This window comes from Trachinotus anak, unplaced genomic scaffold (genome assembly GCF_046630095.1).
Source record: "Trachinotus anak isolate AG129_WGS33_773 ecotype Australia unplaced genomic scaffold, CSIRO_AGI_Tana_v1 ptg000011l, whole genome shotgun sequence".
In the NCBI taxonomy this organism is placed as follows: Eukaryota; Metazoa; Chordata; class Actinopteri; order Carangiformes; family Carangidae; genus Trachinotus; species Trachinotus anak.
This window is the reverse complement of record NW_027273862.1, coordinates 31069789-31080793: the sequence shown is the minus strand read 5'-3', so window position 1 is coordinate 31080793 and position 11005 is coordinate 31069789. Positions and strand designations below refer to the sequence as shown.

At 46.7% G+C, this 11005-nt stretch overlaps 1 protein-coding gene across 2 annotated transcripts; it reads right to left on the bottom strand.

Annotated features, from left to right (window-relative positions):
- Positions 1–25: 25 nt before the first annotated feature.
- On the bottom strand, positions 26–8894 carry gpatch1 (G patch domain containing 1). 2 transcript variants are annotated; one of them, XM_071489924.1, is made up of 20 exons: positions 8735–8894; positions 7538–7672; positions 7161–7246; positions 6738–6898; positions 6399–6496; positions 6121–6179; positions 5728–5985; positions 5497–5647; positions 5144–5223; positions 4847–5063; positions 4312–4608; positions 4048–4226; positions 3603–3730; positions 3430–3518; positions 1529–1716; positions 1122–1431; positions 958–1029; positions 666–781; positions 449–588; positions 26–163 (listed from the first exon to the last, which is right to left on the bottom strand). In XM_071489924.1, the coding sequence occupies exons 1-20, from the start codon at positions 8802–8804 to the stop codon at positions 130–132; spliced, it is 2868 nt and encodes a 955-aa protein (XP_071346025.1). In that variant the 5' UTR covers positions 8805–8894; the 3' UTR covers positions 26–129. The 2 variants fall into 2 exon arrangements, with proteins under 2 accessions (XP_071346025.1, XP_071346026.1); XM_071489925.1 differs by having other exon boundaries at positions 958–1026.
- Between the last annotated feature and the right edge of the window lie 2111 nt (positions 8895–11005).

Below are 11005 nucleotides of genomic sequence, written 5' to 3'. Positions count from 1 at the left end.
AAATAATCAAAAAACACATCAGTACTAAATGACAAACGTTTTATTATTTAAAACAAGAATCACAGGTAAAATGAAGTGTAGCGCAGACAGGGGCTGGTCGTCCTCACAGAGGACAGGTGTCCTGCTGGTTCACCAGGTCTGATCAGACCGGGCCCTCTTCAGTCTGTAAGCACAGGACACACACAGCAATCACACAGTCAGTTGTTGGGACAAACAAACACAAACAGACTGTCAGCAGAGAACATCTGATAATCACAGTCTGGTTTATTTATACATGGCCAGTGACACCATCAATCATCAATATATAAATGTCACAAAAAAGGATGTGTCAATACTGAAATAAACACACACATTTACACAGCAGATGATGTTGTTTTGTGCTGACACTAAGTTCTTTAATCACATCACTCTGACAGATATTACTGCAAGTGTCTGTGTGACCTCTGACCTCTTCAGTAGCTCCTCTGTCAACACCTGTCCGTCTCCATGATCACCTTCTTCGTCACTGTCCCCTGAGCTGCTGTCAGACGTCTCCTTACTCTTCTTCTGCTGCTTCCCTTTGTGTTTGTGCTTCTTGTGTTTCTTCTTCTGTAAAACAGAACAGAGTCAGACCTGCAGTCACAGGAGTCAAAGTGTTTCATTCATCGCTCTTCTCATTCCTCCACCTTCTTGTCCTTCTTGTGTTTGTGCTGCTTCTTGTTCTTGTGTTTCTTCTCTTTGCTCCTCTTGCTGGGTTTCTCCTCCTCACTGGGGGAGCAGAGGGACGTGGCCCCTCCTCTGACTGGACAGGTAAAGACACCAGGTGAAGTTTAGTCCCCCTCAGCTCTCCACTACACTAACACACATTTACACCACCCTCTCAGAGAGTCCTGAGGCTGCACCTTTCTACAGTGAATGGATGCTGACATGAACACAGTGACAGCTGCTGTCTGCTGGCTGATGTCAGTGTGGACTCACTCAGAGCAGCTGAAGGAGGCGGCAGCTTCGGACCAAACTCCTCCGGAGTCGACGTCTGAGACGAAACCACTGCTTTCAATCAAACACAGAGGAGGAGCAGAGTCACAGGCTGTTGAACTGTTCTGCACTTTGTTCATATTTCTGAAAAGAAAGGAGGACGTTACCTGTCTGCTGGGTGGAGGCGAAGGAGGTGACTGAGAAGGAGGTGACAGAGGAGGAGGTGGAGGTGATGTTTGAGATGTTGAAGAGCTTAACTGTCTGTGGCTCCATTTTCCCCTCATCCTCCTTTGTGTCCTCCTTCTCCTCCTCCTCCTCCTCATCCTGACTCTCCCCCTCTGATGAAGAGGACTTCTCATCAGAGGAGCTGGCGAAGATGGCTTTAAACAGATCCATGGGAGGCCTGCTCTCCTCCTCCTCCTCCTCTTCATCACCTTCCTTCCTCTTGTCTGAGCTCTGCTGATCCACTGGCTTTGTCTGTGTGAAGAGAACAGGTGAGTCTGTAGGTTGTCATGACAGTTACCTCACAGGGAACCGGTCACATTCCCGCCTCCTTGGTGGGAGGACGCCATACCTTCGACTGATGGCTGGAGCCGGCGGAGGCCGGCAGAGCAGGAGCAGAGCTCTGATCCAGTTTGGTCTCCGTTTGGTTTCTTGCAGCGCTGAGGAGTTCACTCAGAGGGTCCTTCTTCTTCTTCTCTTCCTTCTGGTCTGAAACGTCCCACCTCGACTTCTTCCCAGACTCTGGAGGCTTTGGAGGAGCTGAGGAGGAGGAGTAGGAATTGATGTTACCCAAAGAGAATAAGAAGTCACTAACAGAAAACAGCAGCAACAATGATGTCATATATACATGTCAGAATTAAACAGGAAACTGAAGCTGGATCTTCGATGATGACAGAACAAAAAAAGCTTGTGTTAGTTTGAAAAGCGAGGTGAGTGAATCTACAGCTGAGGCCAAAATTATTATCCCCCCAGGAATTACGGAACATTTTCCTAAAATTCTGCCCAACATTTGCAGCATTGATAAAACTTGATATAATAAAACATACACCAGTGCTGCTAGTATCATTTGGTACATTTTGGAATTAAAATATATTTTCTAGCTTGCTTTAGATCAAATATAGTGAAAAATGGGGTGGTCAAAAATGTTAGCCCCTGATAATTTTTGCTTTTAAAACACACCTAATCAATTAATCAGCTCCCTCACAACACCTGTGCAGTCAATCAGCATAAAATGACTCCAACAGGGCACTTGAGCACATTATTGTGAGGGACTACTCTTACTCACCATGCCAAAGACAAAGGAAATCAGTCTTAAGCTCAGAAAGAAGATAGTGGAGGCTCATAATAGTGGAGGCTATACTGCCATTTCCAAGCGTTTCACAGTTTCTAGAACAGCTGTACGTTGCATCATTGCTAAGTTCAAGGAGACAGACTCTGTAAGAAACAAACCGGGATGTGGTCGAAAGCACAAGATTTCAAGAACTCTGGAGAGGAAAATAGTCAGAGATGTCAGCAAGAATCACCGGACATCTGCCAAGATGATTTTTGCTGACCTGGCCTCTTCTGGGGTTGTTTCAAGGAACACAGTTGTGAGGGCTCTTCACCTAACCCTAACCCAGACTGAGGTTTGCCCGTGAACATTTAAAAGGTAAAGACGACTTTTGGAAGTCCCTGCTTTGGTCTGATGAGACTAAACTGGAACTGTTTGGGCACATGGATGTTGCTTATGTTTGGTGAAGAAAGGGAGAGGCCTTCAACCCTAAGAACACAGTTCCCACAGTTAAACATGGTGGTGGAAGCATCATGCTGTGGGGCTGTTTTGCAGCCTCAGGCACAGGGAGCCTTGTTCGGGTGCATGGCATCATGAAAAAAGAAAATTATGTTGAAATTTTGAGGGATAATATGAAGAAATCTTCTCTTAGTCTAGGTTTAGGTCGACGTTGGGTCTTCCAACAAGACAATGACCCAAAGCATACATCAAAATTGGTCCAACAGTTCCTAAAGGACACAAAAACTGAAGTCCTGGAGTGGCCTGCTCGGAGCCCAGATCTCAATCCTATTGAGAATCTGTGGCAAGTTCTCAAGGTGAATGTCCATGCTTGGAAACCACGCAATTTGGAGCAGCTGGAACAATTTGTAATGATAGAATGGGCCAAAGTCCCTCAGGAAACCTGTGCCAACCCAGTAAAGAACTACTCTAAGAGGTTGTTGTCCTTTGTGGCTCAGAAAGGGTACACTATTGACTATTACTGGCAAGTGGGCTAATTATTTTGGATGTCTCATTTTTGCCGTTTCTTGTTTCAACTCAGTGTATCATTAAAATATCCTAATCAAAGTCAGTGGACATTTTGTCTTTGTTATTTGGAAACAAATACACTATAAACACTTGTTCTTAATGGTCACTTCCATGGAGAGATCACGCGTTTTGTCTAATTTCATATGAGGGGCTAATAATTTTGGCTTCAACTGTACCTGTTATCTCTCTGCTCTCTGTCACCGTCAGGAAGTTGAAGACTGAAAACTTGTCTCTCTTCACTTTGGGCAGACCCACCATCCCTGACCTGCAGCAGCAACCACAGACACATCCAGTTAGATTTAGAGCTTGATGACATCACAGCTGTGAGGTAAGAGGTGTGGCGCCGTACCCAGGGAAGGGGTCGGGGACGTTGAACCTCTTGCAGAGCAGTTTGTCAGGATGCCACTCGAACATTTCTCTGGTCAGTTTTCCAAACATCTTCATCTTGACAGCAGCTTGTTTGTCGTCCTTGTCGCCCTGACAACCACAACACAAACATCAGCACACGTGTGACACTGAGCTCGACTGGTTCAGCTGAAAAACAAAAACAAAACAGACTCCTGCAGAAGTTTGGATGAAGAGCGTCTGCAGTGCAAAGGTCAGAATAAATCAACCAACAGGCGTCTTCACTACAGGTGTTCAGGTGTAGCCACTGTCACAGGTGCATTAACAGTCATGTCGCAGGTCGGCACAACCTTGGTCCAGAGTCAGACCAGCCGACCTCCCCTGAAGGACTCCGCTGACTCTGTGTACAGGTCTGTCTCACAGGTGTTGGTGGACTTCGGGTGTCCTACCTCCTGGTCCCGGCTGACCTCCACGGTGGCGTCGTCCTCCTGGTGTTTGGCTCTGGTGAAGCGGGAGGAGAGTGAGGAGGAGGTGGGTCTGTACAGGATGGAGGCGCGGACAAACTCCTCCCTCTCCCTGCTACGCTCCCACTCCGTCATCCCCTGGTCCAGACTCTGCTCCAGGGCGTCTGAGACACAAACCAGGTTTACCTTTGATTCCAGGTTTAGTCTGCCTGCAGTGCATGATGGGACACGTGGTACAGACCCTCCTACCTTTGTCTCCTTGTTTGAGGTGGTTCAGGTAGAGCTCGTAGCGCGCCTGTTTGCTGGGGTTCTTCTCAAACGGTCTGAAGGTCTGTGAGGAGGTCTGGACACCTCTCCACGATGCCAGAGCCTCTTGCTGCTGCTGGAGGGTGGAGGACGACAACCCGGACGACGACCCCGCCGACCGCAGCACATCGTGGGGGTCTGCGGTGGTGGTTTTGGTGGAGGGAGGGTTGGAAGAGTTGCGGAGGTTGAGAAGTCGCTGCCTGTCTTCAGGCCTCAGCAGCTCCAGGACTGAACTGGGACCTGATCAGGATTCGCGATTAGGATCTGAGGGTTTGATTATTACTGACACCCTGAGCTGTGGATAATTATAAACTAACACGTTTCCAGTTTTCTGACATTTTATAGACAAAACATCTTAGAAATTTACATTTCAAACTATTTTGACGATGAATTAATTATTAACTGAAATATTTACTAAACTCAGTTTCTCTCTGTTTTCCATCATTGTGAGGTGAACTGTGACTGAATACCCTCCTACCTTGCAGGGTGTCCTCTCCCAGCAGCGCCCTCCTCTGGCCAGAGTCCAGCTGGTGACGTCCTCCTTGTTTGGGCTCCTCTTTCACCATGTGGCCCCTGGAGACCCTCAAAGCCTCAGCCAGTGCAGGACTGACCCCAGAGAGAGCTGAGACATTGAGTGAGGGCTGGAAGCGATGGACCGGTCTGTAGTCTCGAGGCAGGTCGGGGGGAGGGAACATCTACAGAGACACATGGTGTTAGTGGTGGTTCGTTTTCCCTCTGACGGCGACAGATCATCACAACCTTCAGAGCTGCTCACCGTTTTTTCCTCGGCTGGTTTTTGAGCCAAAGTGAATCCCTCCAGGATTTTGCCGAGGTACAACGCGTCTCTGCTTCTGTCTAGAACAACAACAAGTAATGAACAGGATTATTTTCCAACATCATTAAAACAGGTTTTACCAAAAAAAACCAAACAAAACAAAAAAAAACAGCTGCTCAGGGTGAAACGTGGTTCAAGTTAGAGCTACAGCTGAAATACAGAGCGACAAAAAGTCCACAAAAAACATCAGGAACAGATGTAAGGTGGGAGAAGAACCTTCAATTTCTTCTGTGTTCATTTGAGTAAATCTACAAACTTTCCAGGACTCTCAAGGTCTTTCCAGGCAGCGTTACCTCTTTTCTTGGTGTACTGCTGCGGAGCCGTCCAGCCGTACAGTCCATCTCCAGGCTCCTCCCCTCCCAGCACCGTGTCGTACCTGGACATGGAGTCTCTGTGGTACACATCTTCATCGTCATCGTCCTCCAGCGCCCCCACACCGAACGCCTGTAGGGTCAAAGGTCACCAGCAGCATAAGAAGAACAGAACAGCTGACTTCCTGCTATTAAAAGCTGTAGAAAGCCCACCTGTCCAGCCACGCCTCCTCTGCGTGAGCCTCTGTGAGCGTCTCCAAACAGCTGACTCCTCCTCTCAGACTGAGGCTTAAACAGGTCTATGTGTTCAGGTGCTCTTTGGCCCAGCAATGCCAGACCCGGGTCCAGACCGCGGTACCCCAGACCCTGAACCCCTGGCATGGGGTTAAAGTCCACAGGAGTTACATCCTTCGGGGCAAAGGTCACATTCTCTGGAGCAAAGTCGTCATCATCATCATCATCATCATCGTCCTGTCGGGCACAGAGGAAAAAAACAGGAAGTAGTAACGTTCACGTCAAGCAGCTTCAACATTTGAACTTAATTTAAAATTGATTTCAATGATTTTGAATTTGATTTCACAGGAAGTGTTCAGCTGTGTCACCCACCTCCGAGTCCTCTGAACCAGCAGGGGGCAGTGCACAGCCATAAACTCTGGCTCCATCACCTGCCAGGAGAACACACAGTTTCACACACTCTTCATCCCAAACACGTGTGTGTGTGTGTGTGTGTGTGTGTGTGTGTGTGTGTGTGTGTGTGTGTGTGTGTGTGTGTGTGTGTGTGTGTGTGTGTGTGTCACCACTGAGGGAACAAACCACAGGATCTGATAAAACACAGGAGCAGAGACCACTTCAAGAGCCGCTGGAAAACAAGACGTCATACGAACCCGTCTGCTGTCGACGAGCTTTCCTCTTCACACGGGGACCCACACCCTGACCCTCCTTCCACCCCATCCTCCTCAGCAGCTCCACCCCGATGGATGACCTGGGAGACAAAACCAACACACCTCAGAGCAGACTCACTCTGACACCACCACCAGTACCACCACCATCACCAACATCAGGAGAAAACTGGCCCCTGGTTCTCTACACGGCCCCCTGGTTCTCGGTAAACTGGCCCCTGGCACTCAGTACATGGCCCCCTGGTTCTTGGTAAACTGGCCCCTGGTTCTCGGTAAACTGGCCCCTGGTTCTCAGTACACGGGCCCCTGGGTGCTGGCAGTCACCTGGCTGGTGCGATCAGCTCCTCCAGCAGCGTGTCTCCGGGGATCAGAGCAGTCTGGGCGTTGACGGCTCTCGCCTTCTCTCTGGCCTCGTCCCTGCGGCTCGATGAGAACTCCTGACTCGTGGTGATGTCGCTGGGAGCGATGCCATGTTCACTGAAGTCCTGACACAAACAACAAGGAATCAATGTCGATTATTGATTTGCTGACTCTCCATAATCCTACAGATCTCTCCATCCCACCTACAGACATTCTCGTCATGAAGAAGAAAACGACCTGTTTGATAAGGGTTGTGTTTTGTTCTGGAGCAGGACAAATGAGCAGCTGTGATTTCAGGCGGCCATCTTTGTTCGGGTATTCTTACAGTCTTATTTCTGTGACTGGAGGCTCTTTACCACCTTCACAAGGACTCATCTCATGTTTTACCTCCTCGTCCATGAAGTCCTCCGGCCTGGCGCGATGTTTCTCAGCTTTCTGTTGCCGTGACGACACAAAGGTTGACGGGGTCCAGCCTGAAAACACAACACAAGATACTCACGTGACAGAATAACTGGGCGATGAGTCAGTGATGATAACTGTTTCAGCCCTAAAATCAACTGGATTTTTAAAAATCTGAAAATGAATCAGTTTTATTTTAAAATCTACAAAAAAGGACTTTTCCCAGTGATCACAAGTCACTACCAACGTAAACTAAACCATTTGTCAGAGTGATGAAGAAGCTGAGCCTTGGTCCAACACTGATCCAGACCCTGGCCCTTTGCTCACGGACAGGTGAGCAGGTGTTGCGATGCAGCAGCACTGACCTTCTTTAGAGCCGACAGTGTTGAAGTAACCGGCTGAAAAGCCTCCAGTGAACGCCCCGTGGAACCTTTGATATCGTCCCTTCTCATCTTTGACCGTCTGCTCGTGGAGCGGGACGGGCTTCTTCAGGGGCTCGTCTGTAGCAAACGCACACAACACATGGAAATATGAACATAAAGACACACACAACACAGAATATCATATATCCAGTGCTGGAGAAGGTTTTCAGTTCCTTCACTTCAATAAAAGCAGCAACAGCACAGTTTCAATAATCCTGTATTTTAATTGAGTAAAACTACACAGGTCTTAACAGCAGAACAAGCTCATCATTAAAGCTACAAGCTACGCGACATTTGAACTGAAATGATTATTCAATCAGACAATCAACAGGAAACTGAATTAAATAAATTTGGGCTGAAACAGTAACACCCTCATCCTGGATAAGATTTACTGATGTTTCAAAGCCCCAAAAACTAATTGATTAATGAAGAAAATAATTAGCTGATTAACTGATAATGAAAATAATGCTGCCTCATCACAGTGATATTTGTTGACAGATAACAGGACTGACCCACGTATTCAGAACCAAACTTAATACAAAAACCTGGCTTGTTTTGTTCCCTTGCTCACTGGTTAAGGCAAAATGTGTCTCGGGATTATTTACAAGAAGATAAACACGACTCTGAATGAAACACCAAACTACATCGGTTGCAACAGAAAAAATAATATTTTCTAACTGGTTCACATTTGGTCTTCATCTACAACAGTGAAGCCTTTCATGTAGCAAACATGTGCTATGTCACTTATACCAACACTCACAAGATAACGTTACAGGTCAGGAGGAAGATTTAGAGAAAATGACGGAAATTTAAGTGAAATTATTGGGTATTTTAAGAATAACTTGTCAGCCGAATACACAACCGGACAGTGACGAGTCCAAAATATATTAAGTGACCATCCAGTGGTTTGTACTTTAGGCTGGTACATCGGGAACATTTAGTAGACGGATATTTCAATGAATTCTGGCGTACAGGGCGCTACACTAACTGCTCTAAGCCTACTGTTAGCTACCTGCTCGTTAGCTTAGCATCCTGTACTGACCGCTGGACTCGTCGCAGCTCTTGTATTTCCACATTAAACAACCACAACGTGTTTCAGTGCAGACGGACGGTTTGTCGAGGTATTAAAATCAACTCTACCTTCCTCCAGAGGCTCCAGAGGAGTCCCGTAAGTCACAAAGTCCTCGTCGCTGTCACTGTCGGACGCCATGTTTGTACTACAGTTACGGTAAACACAGAGCAACAAACTTAGAGAATGGCGAAGCGTTAATTATAAAATTCAGTGTTACTAAGAAAAAATGGCGCGATCTTGTGGTGGCGACGTGTACAACAGCGTTAAAGGCTCAGTTATTGGTCCTTCAGTTATTGGACCGCGCAGATTCAGATAAATAATGTTTATTTAACACAAAACACGGATTCAGCTACTGTTAGATTATTGTAAGAGAGTGGCAGGAGTCAAAAATCTCAACAGCAGATAGATAGTGTTTCTTCACAGAATGTGGACATCTTCATCTGATATGACATAAACTATAAAGTATCACAACCTATGTAATAAAGAATGTTTCTATTCGACTGAATCTTGATTTGTGCAATAAAAAAAAATCTAAGCTCCTTCAAACATAATAGTGACACATTGAAGTGCTCCTGGTTGTTTTAGGTCAGAGTCCTGAGTGGCCTGAAGAGAAGTCCAGTTTTGGAAAACATTTTGAAGAAACTGCTGTTTTTTGTGCACAAAGTCCCAAAATGATGCAGTGTCATCATCAGTAAGTCAACATCACTCTGTGTTATAGTGTTAGTATGGACTGTGAAGGTCTAACACAGAGGTCAGGACATCAGATAGATCTTATTGAACTGTAGAACTTCGTCTGTAGACTCAGAGGAGCTGAAGTGTCGGCTATCGAATGTCTGTCCAAAGCTCACAACAGCTTGTCATTTGTTTTCTTTGAGCCTGAAATCACTCACACCCCCTCAGCGATCTATAAAAACTCACGCTGCTCGACACAAACTAAACGCCTGGCTCAGCAGAAAGCTGAGGCCCCGTAAAGATCCAAATCTGAGGCCCCCTCAACTGCACAGAAAACACAGAGCCTCCCTGCTCTTTGTAACATGACCGAGCTGCTAAACTTCAGGGGGTTTAAACTAACTGAACCTGGAAAGAGCTGGACTGAGCTTGGGCCAGTGGTATCTGAGCCAGGAAGATGGACTCAGGACGGAGCCAGAACATCATCAGGATAGAGTCAGGACAAGTCATAGCAGCTCCAAGAAGGAACTGAAATGGAGAATAAGACTGGATAGAGCCAGAATAGAACCATAATAGAGCCACTACCAGGCTGGGACAGATTTGGGACAGGACCAGAGCTAAGCCAGAACAGCACTCCTGGGCAGGGGTGGGAGAAAACCGAGACAGAACCAGATCACAGCCAGAAGAGAGCCGGGAATGAGCTGGAATGGAGCCAGAGCAGCTCTGCAGGAAAGAGGCTGCAGGATTAAACTCTTAACATCGGGGGAAAGATAATATTAAAGCTAGGTGTTGATGTCAGCGTGTGGGCCGACTGACCGGATGACATCATCATGACATCAGCAGGGTGCGGTTTGATTGTGAGCAGCCTGGGAGTGGAGAGCAACACAAAGCTCTTAATGAACACGATGAAAAACATAAGGACGTATATGAAGCAGGACTGAGAGAAATATTAGGTCATGAGCACCTGAGTAGTGTAGCAGTCCACATGAGAGGAAGACACACCTGTGGAGATGAAGGTGTTCAGACCTCTTCTGCCTGTGACCACTAGGTGTCACTGTCTGCACACAGTTGGAGGGACCTCTAACTGCCCTGCATGGATCTAACAGCTGGATTTACTGGTTACTCTGCAGATTCACTCATTCATTCATTTTCACTGGATGTCGTCCTTTTTCCTGCTTGTAAAACTGACCTCCAATTAAAATCATTCATCCCTTCTGCAGCCTGACATTTAGATTGATCTTTTATTGTTCATTCATTTTATGAACGTTTTACTGATTTTATTCTGTCTCCGTGTTCCTCTGTGCACACGCTGCTCATAAATAAATTGTGGGACATATAAAGTTGTTAGTCCTGAGTTCTCCCCCCACATCAGACCCTCTGTCCTCTCTCAGACCACCTGGGGAGGAATCCAGCTGCAGCCTGATCCAACATCTGCAGATACATCCAGATGTCCAGGATTCACTGTGTTCACATCTATGAGGAGGACAGGTCCATAAGAGTCTGTCTCTTTGTGTCCGGGTCCATGTTTACTGAAGAAGATGTGCACTGTTCCATAGACGGTGTGAAAGTAGAAAGCACGGTCACCTGGGCAGGTAATCAGCTGTGATTGGTCCTTTCTTTTTGTTTTCTCTTTTAAAATGTAAATGTAACAGCAGTGGAGTTTTCACAAC

Excerpts from the sequence above, each read along its gene's own strand:
- gpatch1 (XM_071489924.1), bottom strand. The coding sequence starts at position 8,804 with ATGGCGTCCGACAGTGACAGCGACGAGGACTTTGTGACTTACGGGACT. Across the intron at positions 7,247-7,537 it reads CACTGTCGGCTCTAAAGAAG|GCTGGACCCCGTCAACCTTT; the intron begins GTCAGTGCTGCT and ends TTGTGTTTTCAG. Across the intron at positions 5,224-5,496 it reads GCAGTACACCAAGAAAAGAG|ACAGAAGCAGAGACGCGTTG; the intron begins GTAACGCTGCCT and ends TTGTTGTTCTAG.